This window comes from Heterodontus francisci, chromosome 45 (genome assembly GCF_036365525.1).
Source record: "Heterodontus francisci isolate sHetFra1 chromosome 45, sHetFra1.hap1, whole genome shotgun sequence".
NCBI classification, from domain to species: domain Eukaryota; kingdom Metazoa; phylum Chordata; class Chondrichthyes; order Heterodontiformes; family Heterodontidae; genus Heterodontus; species Heterodontus francisci.
The window spans coordinates 2,898,578-2,923,862 of NC_090415.1; the positions used below are offsets into that span (position 1 = coordinate 2,898,578).

Here is a 25,285-nt window from a genome sequence, read left to right on the forward strand (position 1 = left end):
TCCCCCATCAAACACACCCAGGACAGGTACAGCACAGTGGGGGGGTTAGATACAGAGTAAAGCTCCCTCTACACGAGAGAGTGGGACAAGGGGAGAGAGAGAGAGAAGGGGAGAGAGAGGGACCTGGGAACAGGGATGAACAGACAGGGGGAGAGAGAGACGGGGGACATGGGGAGAGGGATGAACAGACAGGGGGAGAGAGACGGGGAGATGGATAGACAGCGGGAGAGAAAGAAACGGGGGAGAGAGAGAGAGACGGGGAGAGAGAGAGAGACAGACAGAGACAGCAAGTGAGAGAGAGAGACAGGGTGAGAGAGGGACAGAGAGAGAGTGAGCCCGGCAGCTGTACATAAACATTAACACAGCAAACACAGTCACGGCTCTCCGTCTGTGCACAGAGCAGCCGCGCGCTGAATACTTATTACAAGCAGGTAAGAGCCCCGGAAGCTCCCCTTTCCCAGCCATTTCCCCTCGGTACACGTGGCAGCAACAGGCAGTGAGCGGGGAGGTGGGTGGGAGGAAAATTAGGGAGAGGCAAACACACACACACGCTCTGACAGGGAAGGCTGTCCCGAACGACCAGCAGGCCCCGCCGGGTAATCGCCAGTCTCCTTCGTGTGGCGCCCCATGTCAGTCCCGGGGCACCATCCGGGTGCAGGGGTCGTCTCGAGTCAACGTCAAGTCCTGCTCTTGCTTCTTGTGTCGGCAGGGGGCTTCCGGCGCTTCTGTCCCCTTTGCGGTGGCGGGGGGGGGGGGGGGTGTCGAAACAGCTCCCGGCGATGGTGTTGGGGGACGGGATGAGGAGTCCGGCTTTTCACCGGCGGGTGTCTTTGACGGGGAGGGGAGGGGACGGGGGCGGGGGGGAGGGGTCGCGGCCCCTTCAGAACGTCTGCACCAACTGGACGGTGGGGAGGGCATGCACGGTGTGGATGATCTGGATGCCCTGCAGCGTCTGCAGTCCCTGGACGGCGGGCACCGCCTGGACGGCGGGCGCGGCGGCCGGCGGCTCCGCGGCGTGCGTGCGCAGGTGCCGCTGCAGGTAGGAGGCCACGGCGAAGGCCTTGGAGCAGACAGGGCAGGCGTGGGGCCGCTGGGCGGAGTGGGTGCGACGGTGGAGCAGCAGGTTGGAGGAGTGGGTGAAGGTCTTGTCGCACTCGTCGCAGCGGTACGGCCGCTCGCCGGTGTGGGTGCGCTGGTGCTGCCGCAGGTTGGAGGACTGGGCGAAGGCCTTGCCGCACAGCAGGCAGGGGTAGGGCCGGGCCCCCGTATGCAGGTGCCGGTGCCGCGAGAGGCTGGAGGAGTTGCGGAAGGCCTTGCCGCACTCCGAGCAGGCGTACGGCCTCTCGCCCGTGTGCTGGCGCAGGTGGTACTGGTAGTGCGAGGACCACTTGAAGGTCAGGCCGCACAAGCCGCAGCGGAAGGCCCGCAGGCCCGTGTGGACGCGCTGGTGGACGGCCAGCAGCGAGGCCCGCTTGAAGGCCTTGCCGCACTCCGAGCACTTGTAGGGCCGCTCGCCGGTGTGGCCCCGCTGGTGGTACCGCAGGCCTGAGGAGCCCTTGAAGGCCTTGCCGCACTCCGAGCACTGGTAGGGCCGCTCGGCCGGGGGCCCGGCCTCGGGGGCCGGAGGCTGGGGGGGTGCGGCTGCGGACGCGGCAGCCGGCGGGGCGGCGCAGGTCACCTCCGCCTCGGCCTGCACCAGCCGCTGCTCCGCCGTGTGCCCGCGCTGGTGGGCCAGCAGGCCGGCCAGCTGGCCGAAGCTGCGCTCGCAGACGGCGCACTTGAAGGGCGTCTCGTCCCCCGCGCCCGGGACGGGCGAGGGATGGGGGAGCGGGGGCGGTGGGGCTTGGTAGACGGCCTCCACCGTCTGGCCGGCCGGCGGCTGTAGCTCCTCGGCCGGCGCGGCGGCCGCCTCCTCCACCGCCAGCCCCTCCTCGCCCGCGTGGCAGCGCAGGTGCCGCTGCAGGTAGGCCGGGGAGGCGAAGGCCTTGGCGCAGAGCTGACAACGGTGGCCGCGCTGGGCGGCGTGGGTGCGGCGGTGGAGCAGCAGGTTGGAGGAGTGGGTGAAGGCCCGGCCGCAGTCGCCGCAGCGGTACGGCCGCTCGCCCGTGTGGGTGCGCTGGTGCTGCCGCAGGTTGGCGGACTGGGCGAAGGCCTTGCCGCAGGCCGCGCAGGGGTAGGGCCGGGCCCCCGTGTGGACGTGCCGGTGCCGCGAGAGGCTGGAGGAGTTCTTGAAGGCCTTGCCGCACTCCGAGCAGGCGTACGGCCTCTCGCCCGTGTGCTGGCGCAGGTGGTACTGGTAGTGCGAGGACCACTTGAAGGTCAGGCCGCACAAGCCGCAGCGGAAGGCCCGCAGGCCCGTGTGGACGCTCTGGTGGACGGCCAGCAGCGAGGCCCGCTTGAAGGCCTTGCCGCACTCCGAGCACTTGTAGGGCCGCTCGCCGGTGTGGCCCCGCTGGTGGTACAGCAGCGCCGAGGAGCCCTTGAAGGCCTTGCCGCACTCCGAGCACTTGTAGGGCCGCTCGCCCGTGTGGCTGCGCTGGTGGTGAGCCAGCCGCGACGACCACTTGAAGCTCTTGCCGCACTCCAGGCACTGGTAGGGCTGCCCGCCGGCTTGGCCCCGGGCGGGCGCTTCGCTCTCCGCCATCCCCCGATCAGGGCGGCCTCGGGACCCTTCGGACAATCGACCTGCCGACCCCTGCAGAGGAGACAGAAAAGACACAAGAGGCGAGAGAGTGAGTGAGGTGCCGTGTTAAAAGTGACCACGTCAACCTCACTTGCCCCCTTCCAACCGAGTTTCTGATTGGCTCCAAGCCCTAACTTCCAAATGATCCAATTGGCCAACACTGACGACGCCAACCTCACTTCCCCCCCCCCCGCCTTCCAACCGAGCTTCTGACTGGCTCAAACCCCCAAATTCCAAGTCAGCCAATTGGCCAACATTGATGACGCCAAGCTCACTGTCGGCACATCCGCCCAAGCGTCTGCTCGGCCCCAAGCCTTGACTTCCAAGTGACCCAAATGGCTCCGCCGACGCCGAGAATCTTGCCGCCCATATCCAAACCGGCCCCCCCAATAGCCCCAATTCACGCCCACCACCACACCCACCGCCCCTCTGCGGACCTCGCCGATCCCATCATTTTTGGAAACGGGGGGTGGGGGAAGAAACGAGGTATTGGGAGCGGTGGCGGGAGGTTAAAGGTCAACCGGCCCTGCCCCGCGGCGGGGGCGAGACGGCGGCCTCCTTCCGCTCCCCGTCTCGGAAATCGGACCGTTGCCCTCCTCGGCGCCAGGCGCACCACCAAAAGGAGCCCGAGGGGCCGATCTCCCCACGCCGTGCAGTTGGCCAACAGAGAGGGAGGCCATTTTCTCTTGACCTTGACCACTCCCTGAAGGTGGGATGGAAATAAAGATGATAAAATAGGGATGAGGTGCATTTTTCCGTTCTCCCCCCGCCTCCCCTTTGCTGTTGGGGGACTTGGAGGTGGGCATTCCCCCCTCCCCTTGAGGCAAGGCAGCAGAGGCCAAAGGGGTGGCCTGCCCCTTTAAGAAGCAGATGATTTCCCCTCCCCCAGCCAATCAGCCCTCGCCCTGGGGCGCGCTCTCACCCGTCTCCAGGGCAACCAGGCGCGGGAGGGGGGGGGGGGTGGTTTCCAAGCGCGCGGCTCCCCCAACGGCTCAGCGTTCGACTCCGATTTGAATTCCAACGGCTGCGGCCCGCCGAGACCAACCGCCGCGGCTCGAGCTCCGGCTGCGTCACTGCCACTCCCAGGGCCCTCCGCGCACCCACGCACCGACGTCCTCTCCCATAGGGTCACCCGCCCACGCCCGACTCGGATAGGCCGGCCCGGCTGCCCGTCTCCCCTCCCCACCTCCACTTGTCCCGCCCCCCCCCCCCCAAGCCCACGTGGGGTACGCTAACAGCTGACCGGCCGCGGCAGGAGGGGGCGTGGCATCGGCCGACCCCTCCCCTCCAATCAGGGGCCGTCTCTCATGGCGCCTCGGCAGGCCGCGGCCCCGCTTGGCTCCAAGCGGCTGTCCCATTGGCCCGTTTAATGAATCACGAATTAAATGGTCCGATCGGCCTTTTCTTGGCTCACTTTGACCCACCATAGAGCTAAGGGAATGGTTTTACACCCCTGTCCCTGTTAAACGATCAGGGGGAAAGTTTATTCCGGGGGTGGGCAGAGCGCGACACACGCACATGGCGGCCAACCTGCGTTGCATTGTGGGATGGGATGAGGGTGGTGGGGGTGGTCCAAGCCCCCTGAACCCTGACCTCTGAATCAGTGTCCACACTATGAATGAGGGCCGGAAGGTCCGTGCCCATCCATCCTCCGTCTCCCGACGGGGAGGGAGTTGATCTGCCGTCGGGTCACGGCTCCACGGGGCCGAGACGTCCAGAATGTCAACGAGTCGCTTGGCCGCCGTGGGCGGGGGTCACGGCCCGTAAAAGGAGCCCGCATCTTGGCGCTCCTCCAAATCATGCCTCTTACCCATGCCCCATTTCCACCCCTCCGCCATCGGCGGCTGTGCCTTCCGCTGCCTGGGCTCCCCCCACCACCCCGTAGCTCCGGGATTCCCTCCGGCAACCTTGACTCTGAAATTTGAGTCCATAATCCGGGCCGACGTTCCCCCTATGCCGGTACTGAGGGAGTGCTGCACTGTTGGAGGGAGATGCATATACTCCAGGACTTGAGCTCCATAATCCAGGCCGACGCTCCCCCCGCCCCCCCCTCCATCGGTGCCAGTACGGAGGGAGCACTGCACTGTCGGAGGTGCCGTCTTTCCGGACTCGGCGTGTAACTGAGGGCCCCCCCCCACCCCCGTCTGCCCTCTCAGGCGGACATAAAAATTCCCCTTTATCCGCAGCACGTGTAACTCCCTCAAAGAACTCCAATAAATTGGTTAAACACGATTTCCCTTTCAAAAATCCCTGTTGGCTGTGCCTGCTTGCCTTGAATCTTTCTAAATGCCCTGCTATAACGTATTTAGTAATAGCTGCCTAAGCCTGACGTTAAGCTAACTGGCCCGTAGTTTCCTGCTTTCTGTCTCCCTCCCTTTTGGAATTAAGGAGTTACATTCGCTGTTCTCCAATCTAATGGAACCTTCCCCAAAACCCTGCACAGTGCCCCAAGTGTGGTCGAACCGAGGTATGCAGGCTGTCCTGGGGGGGGGGGGGGCTGAGGTGATTGTCCTCCAATGGCCATATACGCCGTCTTTTGGGACTCGCCGTGAAACCGAGGAGCCCCCGTCTGCCCTCTCAGGAGGACGTAAAAGATCCCACACGAAGGGACACGGGATTTATGCCGCAGAGCACCCTCGATCTCAGTGAATGGCGCAAGAGATTCCCGAGAGGCTGAATGGCCTCATCCTATTCCTCCGCACGTTCCTGCGATCGCAGGGGTTGCAAACCGAACTGGGTGTTGTCGAACCGCACTGGAATAATACAGGACACCGGTGTTTGTATATTACAGTTTACTGGCGATAAATACGGTGCTCTTTACATGTGCCCTCCCCCCGGCCGCTGCTCTTGTCCCTGCAAATTTTTAACCCCTTTTCAGCATTTCTCTGATTTCCCCCCCCCGCCCCCCCAGCCGCCTCGGAGGCTCCCCGTCTAGGGCCGATGTGGGTAAGGGGGAGGCGAGGGTCAAAGGTCCTTGGCATACTCGAGGCTGATGCCGGAGCAAAGCCCCCCACCGCCGCCGCTCGGCCTGTACCCGCGCTTCTCGAACAGCGCGACGGCCGCGCGGTTCGCCGCCTCGACCCTCAGCGTCACCCTCCGGCGGCCCTCGGCCCGCGCCCAGGCCTCCAGGGCGGCCAGCAGGAAGGTGGCGACCCCCGACCTCCGGTGCCAGCGGCCGACCGCCAGGCGGAGCAGCTCCACCGAGGGCGGGTCCCCTCCCCGCCCCCCCCCGTCGCGGGGGTCGAAGGCCACGCAGCCGCAGACGTCTTCTCCGTCGTGGACGGCCACCCAGAGTTGCCCGCCGGCCGGGGGCGGGAGCCGCCAGCGCCAGTGGAGGCCCACCTTGAGCAGGGCAGCCAGGAAGGCCACGGGGGCCAAGAGGGCAGCGGCGAAGGAGCTGAGGACGAAGCGGAGGGCGCTGCTGCTCACCGCCATCAGCAGCAGAGCGGCCGGGCGCGTCATGGCGTAGAGGAGCAGCCGGTTTTCCGTTTCCCGGGAGCCATCCTGTCGAGAGAGCAGACAGAGAGAGAGAGAGAGAGAGGAGGCACAATCAGAGAGTCCCTGCTGGGTCGCCACTGCACAACCCACACGCGTCCGAGGACTGGGGAAGGGCAACGTCACAGGGCGAGCGAAAAGCAGGCGCTAACTACACGGCGCCCAAAACGATCCCAGGGTTAACGGGGTTTAATTGCAAAGACGGGTTGCGCAGACTGGGCCTCTATTCCCTCGAGTGTAGAAGATTAAGGGGGAGGGGGGGGTGATTAGAAGTTTCAAACCTCTGATTGACAGAGTTTTGTTGGGTGAGGGGGTTAAGGGTTAGAGAACTGAGGCGGGGAGATGGTGTTAAGATAAGGATCAGTCAGGAGCTCGTTGAATGGCGGGATAGGATCGAGGGGGGCCGAATGGACCTCCTCCTGTTCCTGTGTAACAGGCTCAAGGGGGCTGAATGGGATCCTCCTGTTCCTGTGTAACAGACTCGAGGGGGTTGAATGGGATCCTCCTGTTGCTGTGTAAGGGCTGGCCTGGCTCCCATTATTTAATCAGAGACTCCTGACACATCCCAGAGCCCCGTGTCCCAGTTAAACAGGACGGCCCGCGGATCACTTACCTTCAACATCTCCGAGACAATCTCCCTCTCGCCTTCCTCCATCTGCCGGAAAACCAGTTTACTGATGTCCAGAAGAGGCATCTTGACCAACAGCACAGGGCGGGCGAGAGACAGAGTGTGGAGCGGAGTGAGCACAGAGTCTGCAGGAGCAGATTGCAGAGAGATTAAACCATGATACATCTGTGCTTCATGTCGAGAATAACAAGGAACCTGGGGACGGGTTACAGAATGGAATCTAATCCTGTTCAGGGTGGGTTAGAGACAGATTAACAGATATCAGGGAGTGAGTTACAGACTGGAATCTAATCCAGTTCAGGGTGGGACATACATAGAATAAGAGATACCCAGGAGTGAGTTACAGACTGGAATCTAATCGAGGAGTTCGGGAGGGTTTCTATATAGAATAACAGATACCCGGGAATGAGTTACAGACTGGAATCTAATCGAGGGGTTCGGGAGGGTTTATATATAGAATAACAGATACCCGGGAGTGAGTTACAGACTGGAATCTAATCGAGGGGTTCGGGGGTGTTTATATATAGAATAACAGATACCCGGGAGTGAGTTACAGACTGGAATCTAATCGAGGGGTTCGGGTGGGTTTATATATAGAATAACAGATACCCGGGACTGAGTTCCAGACTGGAATCTAATCGAGGGGTTCGGGGGGTTTATATATAGAATAACAGATACCCGGGAGTGAGTTACAGACTGGATTCTAATCGAGCGGTTCGGGGCGTTTATATATAGAATAACAGATACCCGGGAGTGAGTTACAGACTGGAATCTAATCGAGGGGTTCGGGGGTGTTTATATATAGAATAACAGATACCCGGGAGTGAGTTACAGACTGGAATCTAATCGAGGGGTTCGGGGGATTTATATATAGAATAACAGATACCCGGGAGTGAGTTACAGACTGGAATCTAATAGAGGGGTTCGTGGGGTTTATATATGGAATAACAGATACCCGGGAGTGAGTTACAGACGGGAATCTAATCGAGGAGATCGGGGGTTTTATATATAAAAACAGATACCCGGGAGTGAGTTACAGACTGGAATCTAATCAAGGGATTAGGGGGGTTTATATATAGAACAGCAGATACCTGGGAGTGAGTTACAGACTGGAATCTAATCGAGGGGTCCGGGGGTTTATATATAGAATAACAGATACCCGGGAGTGAGTTACAGACTGGAATCTAATCGAGGATATCGGGGGTTTATATAGAGAATAACAGATACCCGGGAGTGAGTTCCAGACTGGAATCTAATCGAGGGGTTCGGGGGGTTTATATATAGAATAACAGACACCCGGGAGTGAGTTACAGACTGGAATCTAATCGAGAGGATTGGGATGTTTATAGAGAGAATAACAGATACCCGGGAGTGAGTTACAGACTGGAATCTAATCGAGGGGTTCGGGGGTGTTTATATATAGAATAACAGATACCCGGGAGTGAGTTACAGACTGGAATCTAATCGAGGGGTTCGGGGGGTTTACATAGAGAATAACAGATACCTGGGAGTGAGTTACAGACTGGAATCTAATCGAGGGCTTCGGGGGGCATACATATAGAATAACGGATACCCGGGAGTGAGTTACAGACTGGAGTCTAATCGAGGGGTTCAGGGTGTTTATATATAGAATAACAGATACCTGGGAGTGAGTTACAGACTGGAATATAATCGAGGGGTTCGCGGGGTTTCTATATAGAATAACAGATACCCGGGAGTGAGTTACAGACTGGAATCTAATCGAGGGGTTCGCGGGGTTTATATATAGAATAACAGATACCTGGGAGTGAGTTACAGACTGGAATCTAATCGAGGGTTTCGGGGGGTTTATATATAGAATAACAGATACCCGGGAGTGAGTTACAGAATGGAATCTAATCGAGAGGATTGGGATGTTTATATATAGAATAACAGATACCCGGGAGTGAGTTACAGACTGGAATTTAATCGAGAGGATTGGGATGTTTATATATAGAATAACAGACACCCGGGAGTGAGTTACAGACTGGAATCTAATCGAGAGGATTGGGATGTTTATAGAGAGAATAACAGATACCCGGGAGTGAGTTACAGACTGGAATCTAATTGAGGAGATCGGGGGTTTATATATAGAATAACAGATACCCAGGAGTGAGTTACAGACAGGAATCTAATCGAGGGGTTCGGGGGTTGATATATACAATAACAGATACCCGGGAGTGAGTTACAGACAGGAATCTAATCGAGGAGTTCGGGGGGCATACATATAGAATAACAGATACCCGGGAGTGAGTTACAGACTGGAATCTAATCGAGGATATCGGGGGTTTATAGAGAAAATAACAGATACCCGGGAGTGAGTTACAGACTGGAATCTAATCGAGGGGTCCGGGGGTTTATATAGAGAATAACAGATACCTGGGAGTGAGTTACAGACTGGAATCTAATCGAGGGATTCGGGGTGTTTATATATAGAATAACAGATACCTGGGAGTGAGTTACAGACTGGAATCTAATCGAGGGGTTCGGGGGGTTTATATATAGAGTTAAAGATACCCAGGAATGAGTAACAGACTGGAATCTAAACGAGGAAATCGGGGGTTTACATATAGAATAACAGATACCCGGGAGTGAGTTACAGGCTGGAATCAAATCGAGGGGTTCGGGGGGTTTACATATAGAATAACAGATACCCGGAGTGAGTTACAGACTGGAATCTAATCGAGCGGTTCGGGGGGATTATATATAGAATAACAGATACCCGGGAGTGAGTTCCAGACTCGAATCTAATCGAGGGGTTCGGGGGGTTTATATACAGAATAACAGATACCTGGGAGTGAGTGACAGACTGGAATCTAATCGAGGGGTTCAGGCTGTTTATATGTAGAATAACAGATACCCGGGAGTGAGTTACAGACTGGAATATAATCGAGGGGTTCGGGGTGTTTATATATAGAATAACAGATACCTGGGAGTGAGTTACAGACTGGCATCTAATCGAGGGGTTCAGGGTGTTTCTATACAGAATAACAGATACCCGGGAGTGAGTTACAGACTGGAATCTAATCGAGGGGTTCAGGCTGTTTATATGTAGAATAACAGATACCCGGGAGTGAGTTACAGACTGGAATCTAATCGAGGGGTTCAGGGTGTTTCTATACAGAATAACAGATACCCGGGAGTGAGTTACAGACTGGAATCTAATCGAGGGGTTCGGGGTGTTTATACATAGATACCCGGGTGTCAGTTACAGACTGGAATCTAATCGAGGAGATCGGGAGTTTTATATATAGAATAACAGACACCCGGGAGTGAGTTTCAGACTGGAATCTAATCGAGGGGTTTGGGATGTTTATATATAGAATAACAGATACCCGGGGGTGAGTTACAGACTGGAATCTAATCGAGGGGTTCGGGGTGTTTATATATAGAATAACAGATACCCAGGAGTGAGTTACAGACTGGAATCTAATCGAGGGGTTCGGGGGGTTTATATATAATAAGAGATACCCGGGTGTGAGTTACAGACTGGAATCTAATCGAGGAGATCGGGAGTTTTATATATAATAAGAGATACCCGGGAGTGAGTTACAGACTGGAATCTAATCGAGGAGATCGGGAGTTTTATATATAATAAGAGATACCCGGGTGTGAGTGACAGACTGGAATCTAATCGAGGAGATCGGGAGTTTTATATATAATAAGAGATACCCGGGAGTGAGTTACAGACTGGAATCTAATCGAGGAGATCGGGGGTTTTATATATAATAAGAGATACCCGGGTGTGAGTTACAGACTGGAATCTAATCGAGGAGATCGGGAGTTTTATATATAATAAGAGATACCCGGGTGTGAGTTACAGACTGGAATCTAATCGAGGAGATCGGGAGTTTTATATATAATAAGAGATACCCGGGTGTGAGTGACAGACTGGAATCTAATCGAGGAGATCGGGAGTTTTATATATAATAAGAGATACCCGGGAGTGAGTTACAGACTGGAATCTAATCGAGGAGATCGGGGGTTTTATATATAATAAGAGATACCCGGGTGTGAGTTACAGACTGGAATCTAATCGAGGAGATCGGGGGTTTTATATATAATAAGAGATACCCGGGTGTGAGTTACAGACTGGAATCTAATCGAGGAGATCGGGAGTTTTATAGATAATAAGAGATACCCGGGTGTGAGTTACAGACTGGAATCTAATCGAGGAGATCGGGGGTTTTATATATAATAAGAGATACCCGGGTGTGAGTTACAGACTGGAATCTAATCGAGGAGATCGGGGGGTTTATATATAATAAGAGATACCCGGTTGTGAGTTACAGGCTGGAATCTAATCGAGGGGTTCGAGGGCTTTAAAAATAGAATAACTGATACCCGGGAGTGAGTTCCAGACTGGAATCTAATCGAGGGGTTCGGGGGATTTATTTATAGAATAACAGATACCCGGGGGTGAGTTACAGACTGGAATCTAATCGAGGGGTTCAGGGTGTTTATATATAGAATAACAGATACCTGGGAGTGAGTTACAGACTGGAATCTGATCGAGGGGTTCAAGGTGTTTATATCTAGAATAACAGATACCCGGGAGTGAGTTACAGACTGGAATCTAATCGAGGGGTTCAGGGTGTTTATATATAGAATAACAGATACCTGGGAGTGAGTTACAGACTGGAATCTAATCGAGGAGATCGGGGGTTTTATATATAATAAGAGATACCAGGGTGTGAGTTACAGACTGGAATCTAATCGAGGGGTTCGGGGGGTAAATATATAGAATAACAGATACCCGGGAGTGAGTTCCAGACGGGAATCTAATCGAGTTGTTCGGGGGGTTTATATATAGAATAAGAGATACCCGGGAGTGAGTTACAGACTGGAATCTAATCGAGGGGTTTGGGGGATTTATTTATAGAATAACAGATACCCGGGAGTAAATTACAGACTGGAATCTAATCCAGGGATTCAGGGGATTTATATATAGAATAACAGATACCTGGGAGTGAGTTACAGACTGGAATCTAATCGAGGGGGTTCAGTGTGTTTATATATAGAATAACAGATACCCGGGAGTGAGTTACAGACTGGAATCTAATCGAGGAGATCGGAGGTTTGTATGGTGAATAAGAGATACCCGGGATTAAGTTACAGACTGTAATCTAAACGAGGAGATCGGGGGTTTGTATAGAGAATAAGATATACCTGGGAGTGAGTTACAGACTGGAATCTAATCGAGGAGTTCAGGCGGTTGACAGATAGAATAACAGATACCCGGGAGTGAGTTTCAGACTGGAAGCTAATCGAGGGGTTCGGGGGGTTTATAGAAAGAATAACAGATACCCGGGAGTGAGTTGCAGACTGGAATCTAATCGAGGGGTTCGGGGGGTTTATAGAAAGAATAACAGATACCCGGGAGTGAGTTACAGACTGGAATCTAATCGAGGGGTTCGGGGGGTTTATATATAGAATAACAGATACCCGGGAGTGAGTTACAGACTGGAATCTAATCGAGGGGTTCGGGGTGTTTATATATAGAATAAGAGATACCCGGGAGTGAGTTACAGACTGGAATCTAATCGAGGAGATCGGGGGTTTTATATATAATAACAGATACCCGGGAGTGAGTTACAGGCTGGAATCAAATCGAGGGGTTCGGGGGGTTTACATATAGAATAAGAGATACCCGGGAGTGAGTTACAGACTGGAATCTAATCGAGGGGTTCGGGGGGTAAATATGTAGAATAACAGATACCTGGGAGTGAGTTACAGACTGGAATCTAATCGAGGGGTTCTAGGGATTTATTTATAGAATAACAGATACCCGGCAGTGAGTTACAGACTGGAATCAAATCGAGGAAATCGGGGGTTTTATATATAATAAGAGATACCCGGGTGTGAGTTACAGACTGGAATCTAATCGAGGGGTTCGCGGGGTAAATATATAGAATAACAGATCCCCAGGAGTGAGTTCCAGACTGGAATCTAATCGAGGAGATCGGGGGTTTAAAATATAATAAGAGATACCCGGGTGTGAGTTACAGACTGGAATCTGATCGAGGAGATCGGGGGTTTTATATATAAGTGATACCCGGGAGTAAGTTACAGACTGGAATCTAATCGAGGGGTTCGGGGGGTAAATATATAGAATAACAGATACCCAGGAGTGAGTTACAGACTGGAATCTAATCGAGGAGATAGGGGGGTTTATACACAGAATAACAGATACCCGGGAGTGAGTTACAGACTGGAATCGAATCGAGGATATTGGGGGTTTTTTAGAGAATAACAGATACCCGGGAGTGAGTTACAGACTGGAATCTAATCGAGGGGATCGGGGGGTTTATATATAGAATAACAGATACCTGTGAGTGAGTTACAGACTGGAATCTAATCGAGGGGATCGGGGGGTTTATATATAGAATAACAGATACCCGGGAGGGAGTTACAGACTGAAATCTAATCGAGGGGTTCGGGGGGTTTATATATAGAATAACAGATACCCGGGAGTGAGTTACAGACTGGAATCTAATCGAGGGGTTCGGGGTGTTTATATATAGAATAACAGATACCCGGGAGTGAGTTACAGACTGAAATCTAATCGAGGGGTTCGGGGGGTTTACATATAGAACAACAGATACCCGGGAGTGAGTTACAGACTGGAATCTAATCGAGGGGTTCGGGGTGTTTATATCTAGAATAAGAGATACCTGGGAGTGAGTTACAGACTGGAATCTAATCGAGGAGATCAGGGGTTTATATATAGAATAACAGATACCCGGGAGTGAGTTACAGACTGGAATCTAATCGAGGAGATTGGGGGTTTATATATCGAACACGAGATACCTGGGAGTGAGTTACAGACTGGAATTTAATCGAGGGGTTCGGGGGTGTTTATAGATAGAATAACAGATACCCGGGAGTGAGTTACAGACTGGAATCTAATCAAGAGGATTGGGATGTTTATATCTAGAATAACAGATACCCGGGAGTGAGTTACAGACTGGAATCTAATCGAGGGGTTTGGGATGTTTATATATAGAATAACAGATACCCGGGAGTGAGTTGCAGACTGGAATCTAATCGAGGAGATCAGGGGTTTATATATAGAATAACAGATACCCGGGAGTGAGTTACAGACTGGAATCTAATCGAGGAGATCGGGGGTTTATATATAGAATAACAGATACCCGGGAGTGAGTTACAGACTGGAATCTAATCGAGGAGATCGGGGGTTTATATATAGAATAACAGATACCCGGGAGTGAGTTACAGACTGGAATCTAATCGAGGAGATAAGTGGTTTTATTTATAAGAGATACCCGGGTGTGAGTTACAGACTGGAATCTAATCGAGGAGATCAGGGGTTTTATATATAATAAGAGATACCCGGGTGTGAGTTACAGACTGGAATCGAATCGAGGAGATCAGGGGTTTTATATATAATAAGAGATACCCGGGAGTGAGTTACAGACTGGAATCTAATCGAGGAGATCGGGGGTTTATATATAGAATAACAGATACCCGGGAGTGAGTTACAGACTGGAATCTAATCGAGGAGATCGGGGGTTTATATATAGAATAACAGATACCCGGGAGTGAGTTACAGACTGGAATCTAATCGAGGAGATCGGGGGTTTATATATAGAATAACAGATACCCGGGAGTGAGTTACAGACTGGAATCTAATCGAGGAGATCAGGGGTTTTATATATAATAAGAGATACCCGGGAGTGAGTTACAGACGGGAATCTAATCGAGTTGTTCGGGGGGTTTCCATATAGAATAAGAGATACCTGGGAGTGAGTTACAGACTGGAATCTAATCGAGGAGATCAGGGGTTTTATATATAATAAGAGATACCCGGGAGTGAGTTACAGACGGGAATCTAATCGAGTTGTTCGGGGGGTTTACATATAGAATAAGAGATACCTGGGAATGAGTTACAGACTGGAATCTAATCGAGGGATTCGGGGGGCATACATATAGAACAACAGATACCCGGGAGTGAGTTCCAGACTGGAATCTAATCGAGGGGTTCAGGGTGTTTATATATAGAATAACAGATACCTGGGAGTGAGTTACAGACTGGAATCTGATCGAGGGGTTCAAGGTGTTTATATCTAGAATAACAGATACCCGGGAGTGAGTTACAGACTGGAATCTAATCGAGGGGTTCAGGGTGTTTATATATAGAATAACAGATACCTGGGAGTGAGTTACAGACTGGAATCTAATCGAGGAGATCGGGGGTTTTATATATAATAAGAGATACCCGGGTGTGAGTTACAGACTGGAATCTAATCGAGGGGTTCGGGGGGTAAATATATAGAATAACAGATACCCGGGAGTGAGTTCCAGACTGGAATCTAATCGAGTTGTTCGGGGGGTTTATATATAGAATAACAGATACCTGGGAGTGAGTTACAGACTGGAATCTAATCGAGGGGTTCGGGGGATTTATTTATAGAATAACAGATACCCGGGAGTAAATTACAGACTGGAATCTAATCCAGGGATTCAGGGGATTTATATATAGAATAACAGATACCTGGGAGTGAGTTACAGACTGGAATCTAATCGAGGGGTTCAGTGTGTTTATATATAGAATAACAGATACCCGGGAGTGAGTTACAGAGTGGAATCTAATCGAGGAGATCGGAGGTTTGTATGGTGAATAAGAGATACCCGGGATTAAGTTACAGACTGTAATCTAAACGAGGAGATCGGGGGTTTGTATAGAGAATAAGATATACCTGGGAGTGAGTTACAGACTGGAATCTAATCGAGGGGTTCGGGGGGTTTATAGAAAGAATAACAGATACCCGGGAGTGAGTTACAGACTGGAATCTAATCGAGGGGTTCGGGGGGTTTATATATAGAATAACAGATACCCGGGAGTGAGTTACAGACTGGAATCTAATCGAGGAGATCGGGGGTTTTATATATAATAACAGATACCCGGGAGTGAGTTACAGGCTGGAATCAAATCGAGGGGTTCGGGGGGTTTACATATAGAATAAGAGATACCCGGGAGTGAGTTACAGACTGGAATCTAATCGAGGGGTTCGGGGGGTAAATATGTAGAATAACAGATACCTGGGAGTGAGTTACAGACTGGAATCAAATCGAGGAAATCGGGGGTTTTATATATAAGAGATACCCGGGTGTGAGTTACAGACTGGAATCTAATCGAGGGGTTCGCGGGGTAAATATATAGAATAACAGATCCCCAGGAGTGAGTTCCAGACTGGAATCTAATCGAGGAGATCGGGGGTTTAAAATATAATAAGAGATACCCGGGAGTGAGTTACAGACTGGAATCTAATCGAGGGGTTCGGGGGGTAAATATATAGAATAACAGATACCCGGGAGTGAGTTACAGACTGGAATCTAATCGAGGAGATAGGGGGGTTTATATATAGAATAAGAGATACCTGGGAGTGAGTTACAGACTGGAATCTGATCGAGGGGTTCAAGGTGTTTATATCTAGAATAACAGATACCCGGGAGTGAGTTACAGACTGGAATCTAATCGAGGGGTTCAGGGTGTTTATATATAGAATAACAGATACCTGGGAGTGAGTTACAGACTGGAATCTAATCGAGGAGATCGGGGGTTTTATATATAATAAGAGATACCAGGGTGTGAGTTACAGACTGGAATCTAATCGAGGGGTTCGGGGGGTAAATATATAGAATAACAGATACCCGGGAGTGAGTTCCAGACGGGAATCTAATCGAGTTGTTCGGGGGGTTTATATATAGAATAAGAGATACCCGGGAGTGAGTTACAGACTGGAATCTAATCGAGGGGTTTGGGGGATTTATTTATAGAATAACAGATACCCGGGAGTAAATTACAGACTGGAATCTAATCCAGGGATTCAGGGGATTTATATATAGAATAACAGATACCTGGGAGTGAGTTACAGACTGGAATCTAATCGAGGGGGTTCAGTGTGTTTATATATAGAATAACAGATACCCGGGAGTGAGTTACAGACTGGAATCTAATCGAGGAGATCGGAGGTTTGTATGGTGAATAAGAGATACCCGGGATTAAGTTACAGACTGTAATCTAAACGAGGAGATCGGGGGTTTGTATAGAGAATAAGATATACCTGGGAGTGAGTTACAGACTGGAATCTAATCGAGGAGTTCAGGCGGTTGACAGATAGAATAACAGATACCCGGGAGTGAGTTTCAGACTGGAAGCTAATCGAGGGGTTCGGGGGGTTTATAGAAAGAATAACAGATACCCGGGAGTGAGTTGCAGACTGGAATCTAATCGAGGGGTTCGGGGGGTTTATAGAAAGAATAACAGATACCCGGGAGTGAGTTACAGACTGGAATCTAATCGAGGGGTTCGGGGGGTTTATATATAGAATAACAGATACCCGGGAGTGAGTTACAGACTGGAATCTAATCGAGGGGTTCGGGGTGTTTATATATAGAATAAGAGATACCCGGGAGTGAGTTACAGACTGGAATCTAATCGAGGAGATCGGGGGTTTTATATATAATAACAGATACCCGGGAGTGAGTTACAGGCTGGAATCAAATCGAGGGGTTCGGGGGGTTTACATATAGAATAAGAGATACCCGGGAGTGAGTTACAGACTGGAATCTAATCGAGGGGTTCGGGGGGTAAATATGTAGAATAACAGATACCTGGGAGTGAGTTACAGACTGGAATCTAATCGAGGGGTTCTAGGGATTTATTTATAGAATAACAGATACCCGGCAGTGAGTTACAGACTGGAATCAAATCGAGGAAATCGGGGGTTTTATATATAATAAGAGATACCCGGGTGTGAGTTACAGACTGGAATCTAATCGAGGGGTTCGCGGGGTAAATATATAGAATAACAGATCCCCAGGAGTGAGTTCCAGACTGGAATCTAATCGAGGAGATCGGGGGTTTAAAATATAATAAGAGATACCCGGGTGTGAGTTACAGACTGGAATCTGATCGAGGAGATCGGGGGTTTTATATATAAGTGATACCCGGGAGTAAGTTACAGACTGGAATCTAATCGAGGGGTTCGGGGGGTAAATATATAGAATAACAGATACCCAGGAGTGAGTTACAGACTGGAATCTAATCGAGGAGATAGGGGGGTTTATACACAGAATAACAGATACCCGGGAGTGAGTTACAGACTGGAATCGAATCGAGGATATTGGGGGTTTTTTAGAGAATAACAGATACCCGGGAGTGAGTTACAGACTGGAATCTAATCGAGGGGATCGGGGGGTTTATATATAGAATAACAGATACCTGTGAGTGAGTTACAGACTGGAATCTAATCGAGGGGATCGGGGGGTTTATATATAGAATAACAGATACCCGGGAGGGAGTTACAGACTGAAATCTAATCGAGGGGTTCGGGGGGTTTATATATAGAATAACAGATACCCGGGAGTGAGTTACAGACTGGAATCTAATCGAGGGGTTCGGGGTGTTTATATATAGAATAACAGATACCCGGGAGTGAGTTACAGACTGAAATCTAATCGAGGGGTTCGGGGGGTTTACATATAGAACAACAGATACCCGGGAGTGAGTTACAGACTGGAATCTAATCGAGGGGTTCGGGGTGTTTATATCTAGAATAAGAGATACCTGGGAGTGAGTTACAGACTGGAATCTAATCGAGGAGATCAGGGGTTTATATATAGAATAACAGATACCCGGGAGTGAGTTACAGACTGGAATCTAATCGAGGAGATTGGGGGTTTATATATCGAACACGAGATACCTGGGAGTGAGTTACAGACTGGAATTTAATCGAGGGGTTCGGGGGTGTTTATAGATAGAATAACAGATACCCGGGAGTGAGTTACAGACTGGAATCTAATCAAGAGGATTGGGATGTTTATATCTAGAATAACAGATACCCGGGAGTGAGTTACAGACTGGAATCTAATCGAGGGGTTTGGGATGTTTATATATAGAATAACAGATACCCGGGAGTGAGTTGCAGACTGGAATCTAATCGAGGAGATCAGGGGTTTATATATAGAATAACAGATACCCGGGAGTGAGTTACAGACTGGAATCTAATCGAGGAGATCGGGGGTTTATATATAGAATAACAGATACCCGGGAGTGAGTTACAGACTGGAATCTAATCGAGGAGATCGGGGGTTTATATATAGAATAACAGATACCCGGGAGTGAGTTACAGACTGGAATCTAATCGAGGAGATAAGTGGTTTTATTTATAAGAGATACCCGGGTGTGAGTTACAGACTGGAATCTAATCGAGGAGATCAGGGGTTTTATATATAATAAGAGATACCCGGGTGTGAGTTACAGACTGGAATCGAATCGAGGAGATCAGGGGTTTTATATATAATAAGAGATACCCGGGAGTGAGTTACAGACTGGAATCTAATCGAGGAGATCGGGGGTTTATATATAGAATAACAGATACCCGGGAGTGAGTTACAGACTGGAATCTAATCGAGGAGATCGGGGGTTTATATATAGAATAACAGATACCCGGGAGTGAGTTACAGACTGGAATCTAATCGAGGAGATCGGGGGTTTATATATAGAATAACAGATACCCGGGAGTGAGTTACAGACTGGAATCTAATCGAGGAGATCAGGGGTTTTATATATAATAAGAGATACCCGGGAGTGAGTTACAGACGGGAATCTAATCGAGTTGTTCGGGGGGTTTCCATATAGAATAAGAGATACCTGGGAGTGAGTTACAGACTGGAATCTAATCGAGGAGATCAGGGGTTTTATATATAATAAGAGATACCCGGGAGTGAGTTACAGACGGGAATCTAATCGAGTTGTTCGGGGGGTTTACATATAGAATAAGAGATACCTGGGAATGAGTTACAGACTGGAATCTAATCGAGGGATTCGGGGGGCATACATATAGAACAACAGATACCCGGGAGTGAGTTCCAGACTGGAATCTAATCGAGGGGTTCAGGGTGTTTATATATAGAATAACAGATACCTGGGAGTGAGTTACAGACTGGAATCTGATCGAGGGGTTCAAGGTGTTTATATCTAGAATAACAGATACCCGGGAGTGAGTTACAGACTGGAATCTAATCGAGGGGTTCAGGGTGTTTATATATAGAATAACAGATACCTGGGAGTGAGTTACAGACTGGAATCTAATCGAGGAGATCGGGGGTTTTATATATAATAAGAGATACCCGGGTGTGAGTTACAGACTGGAATCTAATCGAGGGGTTCGGGGGGTAAATATATAGAATAACAGATACCCGGGAGTGAGTTCCAGACTGGAATCTAATCGAGTTGTTCGGGGGGTTTATATATAGAATAACAGATACCTGGGAGTGAGTTACAGACTGGAATCTAATCGAGGGGTTCGGGGGATTTATTTATAGAATAACAGATACCCGGGAGTAAATTACAGACTGGAATCTAATCCAGGGATTCAGGGGATTTATATATAGAATAACAGATACCTGGGAGTGAGTTACAGACTGGAATCTAATCGAGGGGTTCAGTGTGTTTATATATAGAATAACAGATACCCGGGAGTGAGTTACAGAGTGGAATCTAATCGAGGAGATCGGAGGTTTGTATGGTGAATAAGAGATACCCGGGATTAAGTTACAGACTGTAATCTAAACGAGGAGATCGGGGGTTTGTATAGAGAATAAGATATACCTGGGAGTGAGTTACAGACTGGAATCTAATCGAGGGGTTCGGGGGGTTTATAGAAAGAATAACAGATACCCGGGAGTGAGTTACAGACTGGAATCTAATCGAGGGGTTCGGGGGGTTTATATATAGAATAACAGATACCCGGGAGTGAGTTACAGACTGGAATCTAATCGAGGAGATCGGGGGTTTTATATATAATAACAGATACCCGGGAGTGAGTTACAGGCTGGAATCAAATCGAGGGGTTCGGGGGGTTTACATATAGAATAAGAGATACCCGGGAGTGAGTTACAGACTGGAATCTAATCGAGGGGTTCGGGGGGTAAATATGTAGAATAACAGATACCTGGGAGTGAGTTACAGACTGGAATCAAATCGAGGAAATCGGGGGTTTTATATATAAGAGATACCCGGGTGTGAGTTACAGACTGGAATCTAATCGAGGGGTTCGCGGGGTAAATATATAGAATAACAGATCCCCAGGAGTGAGTTCCAGACTGGAATCTAATCGAGGAGATCGGGGGTTTAAAATATAATAAGAGATACCCGGGAGTGAGTTACAGACTGGAATCTAATCGAGGGGTTCGGGGGGTAAATATATAGAATAACAGATACCCGGGAGTGAGTTACAGACTGGAATCTAATCGAGGAGATAGGGGGGTTTATATATAGAATAAGAGATACCTGGGAGTGAGTTACAGACTGGAATCTAATCGAGGGGTTCGGGGGGTTTCCATATAGAATAAGAGATACCTGGGAGTGAGTTACAGACTGGAATCTAATCGAGGAGATAGGGGGGTTTACATATAGAATAAGAGATACCTGGGAATGAGTGACAGACTGGAATCTAATCGAGGGATTCGGGGGGCATACATATAGAACAACAGATACCCGGGAGTGAGTTCCAGACTGGAATCTAATCGAGGGGTTCGGGGGATTTATTTATAGAATAACAGATACCCGGGGGTGAGTTACAGACTGGAATCTAATCGAGGGGTTCAGGGTGTTTATATATAGAATAACAGATACCTGGGAGTGAGTTACAGACTGGAATCTGATCGAGGGGTTCAAGGTGTTTATATCTAGAATAACAGATACCCGGGAGTGAGTTACAGACTGGAATCTAATCGAGGGGTTCAGGGTGTTTATATATAGAATAACAGATACCTGGGAGTGAGTTACAGACTGGAATCTAATCGAGGAGATCGGGGGTTTTATATATAATAAGAGATACCCGGGTGTGAGTTACAGACTGGAATCTAATCGAGGGGTTCGGGGGGTAAATATATAGAATAACAGATACCCGGGAGTGAGTTCCAGACGGGAATCTAATCGAGTTGTTCGGGGGGTTTATATATAGAATAACAGATACCTGGGAGTGAGTTACAGACTGGAATCTAATCGAGGGGTTCGGGGGATTTATTTATAGAATAACAGATACCCGGGAGTAAATTACAGACTGGAATCTAATCCAGGGATTCAGGGGATTTATATATAGAATAACAGATACCTGGGAGTGAGTTACAGACTGGAATCTAATCGAGGGGTTCAGTGTGTTTATATATAGAATAACAGATACCCGGGAGTGAGTTACAGACTGGAATCTAATCGAGGAGATCGGAGGTTTGTATGGTGAATAAGAGATACCCGGGATTAAGTTACAGACTGTAATCTAAACGAGGAGATCGGGGGTTTGTATAGAGAATAAGATATACCTGGGAGTGAGTTACAGACTGGAATCTAATCGAGGGGTTCGGGGGGTTTATAGAAAGAATAACAGATACCCGGGAGTGAGTTACAGACTGGAATCTAATCGAGGGGTTCGGGGGGTTTATATATAGAATAACAGATACCCGGGAGTGAGTTACAGACTGGAATCTAATCGAGGAGTTCGGGGTGTTTATATATAGAATAACAGATACCCGGGAGTGAGTTACAGACTGGAATCTAATCGAGGGGTTCGGGGGGTTTATATATAGAATAACAGATACCCGGGAGTGAGTTACAGACTGGAATCTAATCGAGGGGTTTGGGTGGTTTATATATAGAATAACAGATACCCAGGAGTGAGTTCCAGACTGGAATCTAATCGAGGGGTTCGGGGGGTTTATATATAGAATAACAGATACCCAGGAGTGAGTTCCAGACTGGAATCTAATCGAGGGGTTCGGGGGGTTTATATATAGAATAACAGATACCCGGGAGTGAGTTACAGACTGGAATCTAATCGAGGGGTTCAGGGTGTTTATATATAGAATAAGAGATACCCGGGAGTGAGTTACAGACTGGAATCTAATCGAGGGGTTCGGGGGGTTTACATATAGAATAAGAGATACCCGGGAGTGAGTTACAGACTGGAATCTAATCGAGGAGATAGGGGGGTTTATATATAGAATAAGAGATACCTGGGAGTCAGTTACAGACTGGAATCTAATCGAGGGGTTCGGGGGGTAAATATGTAGAATAACAGATACCTGGGAGTGAGTTACAGACTGGAATCTAATCGAGGGGTTCGGGGGGTAAATATGTAGAATAACAGATACCTGGGAGTGAGTTACAGACTGGAATCTAATCGAGGAGATAGGGGGGTTTATATATAGAATAAGAGATACCTGGGAGTGAGTTACACACTGGAATCTAATCGAGGGGTTCGGGGGGTAAATATGTAGAATAACAGATACCTGGGAGTGAGTTACAGACTGGAATCTAATCGAGGGGTTCTAGGGATTTATTTATAGAATAACAGATACCCGGCAGTGAGTTACAGACTGGAATCAAATCGAGGAGATCGGGGGTTTAAAATATAATAAGAGATACCCGGGTGTGAGTTACAGACTGGAATCTAATCGAGGGGTTCGGGGGGTAAATATATAGAATAAAAGATCCCCAGGAGTGAGTTACAGACTGGAATCTAATCGAGAGGTTCGGGGTGTTTATATATCGAATAACAGATACCCGGTAGTGAGTTACAGACTGGAATCTAATCGAGGAGTTCGGGGGGTTTATATATAGAATAACAGATACCCGGGAGTGAGTTACAGACTGGAATCTAATCGAGGAGTTCGGGGGGTTTATATATAGAATAACAGATACCCGGGAGTGAGTTACAGACTGGAATCTAATCGAGGAGTTCGGGGGGGTTTATATATAGAATAACAGATACCTGTGAGTGAGTTACAGACTGGAATCTAATCGAGGGGTTCGGGGGGTTTATATATAGAATAACAGATACCCGGGAGTGAGTTACAGACTGGAATCTAATCGAGGGGTTCGGGGGGTTTATATATAGAATAACAGATACCCGGGAGGGAGTTACAGACTGGAATCTAATTGAGGGGTTCGGGGGGTTTATGTATAGAATAACAGATACCCGGGAGTGAGTTACAGACTGGAATCTAATCGAGGGGTTCGGGGAGTTTATATCTAGAATAAGAGATACCCGGGAGTGAGTTACAGACTGGAATCTAATCGAGGGGTCCGGGTGTTTATATAGAGAATAACAGATACCCGGGAGTGAGTTACAGACTGGAATCTAATCGAGGGATTCGGGGGGCATACATATAGAATAACAGATACCCAGGAGTGAGTGACAGACCGGAATCTAATCGAGGAGATCGGAGGTTTGAACAGAGAATAAGAGATACCCGGGAGTGAGTTACAGACTGGAATCTAATCGAGGGGTCCGGGTGTTTATATAGAGAATAACAGATACCTGGGAGTGAGTTACAGACTGGAATCTAATCGAGGGGTCCGGGTGTTTATATAGAGAATAACAGATACCCGGGAGTGAGTTACAGACTGGAATCTAATCGAGGGGTTCGGGGGGTTTATATATAGAATAACAGATACCTGTGAGTGAGTTACAGACTGGAATCTAATCGAGGGGTCCGGGTGTTTATATAGAGAATAACAGATACCCGGGAGGGAGTTACAGACTGGAATCTAATCGAGGGGTTCGGGGGGTTTATATATAGAATAACAGATACCCAGGAGTGAGTGACAGACCGGAATCTAATCGAGGAGATCGGAGGTTTGAACAGAGAATAAGAGATACCCGGGAGTGAGTTGCAGACTGGAATCTAAACGAGGAGATCGGGGTGTTTACATATAGAATAACAGATACTCGGGAGTGTGTTACAGGCTGGAATCTAATCGAGGGGTTCGGGGGGCATACATATAGAATAACGGATACCCGGGAGTGAGTTACAGACTGGAATCTAAACGAGGAGATCGGGGTGTTTACATATAGAATAACAGATACTCGGGAGTGAGTTGCAGGCTGGAATCTAATCGAGGGGTTCGGGGGGTTTACATGTAGAATAACAGATACCCGGGAGTGAGTTACAGGCTGGAATCTAATCGAGGGGTTCGGGAGGTTTACATATAGAATAAGAGATACCTGGGAGTGAGTTACAGACGGGAATCTAATCGAGGGGTTCGGGGTGTTTATATATAGAATAACAGATACCCGGGAGTGAGTTACAGACTGGAATCTAATCGAGGGGTTCGGGGGGTTCATATATAGAATAACAGATACCCGGGAGTGAGTTACAGACTGGAATCTAATCGAGGGGTTCGGGGGGTTCATATATAGAATAACAGATACCCGGGAGTGAGTTACAGACTGGAATCTAATCGAGGGGTTCGGTGAGGTTTATATATAGAATAACAGATACCCGGGAGTGAGATACAGACTGGAATCTAATCGTGGGGTTCGGTGAGGTTTATATATCGAATAACAGATACCAGGGAGTGAGATACAGACTGGAATCCAATCGAGGGGTTCGGTGGGGTTTTTATATCGAAAAACAGAGACCCGGGAGTG

General features: G+C 49.2%; 2 protein-coding genes across 3 annotated transcripts in view; both read right to left on the reverse strand.

The window, feature by feature from the left end:
- Positions 1-795: 795 nt before the first annotated feature.
- LOC137356165 (zinc finger protein 628-like) lies at positions 796-3,876 on the reverse strand. The gene is made up of 2 exons (XM_068021990.1): positions 3,606-3,876; positions 796-2,695 (listed from the first exon to the last, which is right to left on the reverse strand). Exon 2 carries the CDS (start codon positions 2,642-2,644, stop codon positions 881-883), a length of 1,764 nt encoding a protein of 587 aa, XP_067878091.1. The 5' UTR covers positions 2,645-2,695; positions 3,606-3,876; the 3' UTR covers positions 796-880.
- Positions 3,877-5,511: 1,635 nt separating this feature from the next.
- The window catches only part of nat14 (N-acetyltransferase 14 (GCN5-related, putative)), a 45,812-nt gene continuing 26,038 nt past the window's right edge, over positions 5,512-25,285 (reverse strand). For both annotated transcript variants that reach the window (XM_068022033.1, XM_068022032.1), the window contains exons 2-3: positions 6,792-6,931; positions 5,512-6,187 (exon numbers count right to left, since the gene is read on the reverse strand). In XM_068022033.1, coding sequence (XP_067878134.1) covers positions 5,648-6,187; positions 6,792-6,872 — 621 coding nt within the window. In that variant the 5' untranslated portion in view covers positions 6,873-6,931 and the 3' untranslated portion in view covers positions 5,512-5,647. The remainder of the gene's footprint in view (positions 6,188-6,791; positions 6,932-25,285) is intronic.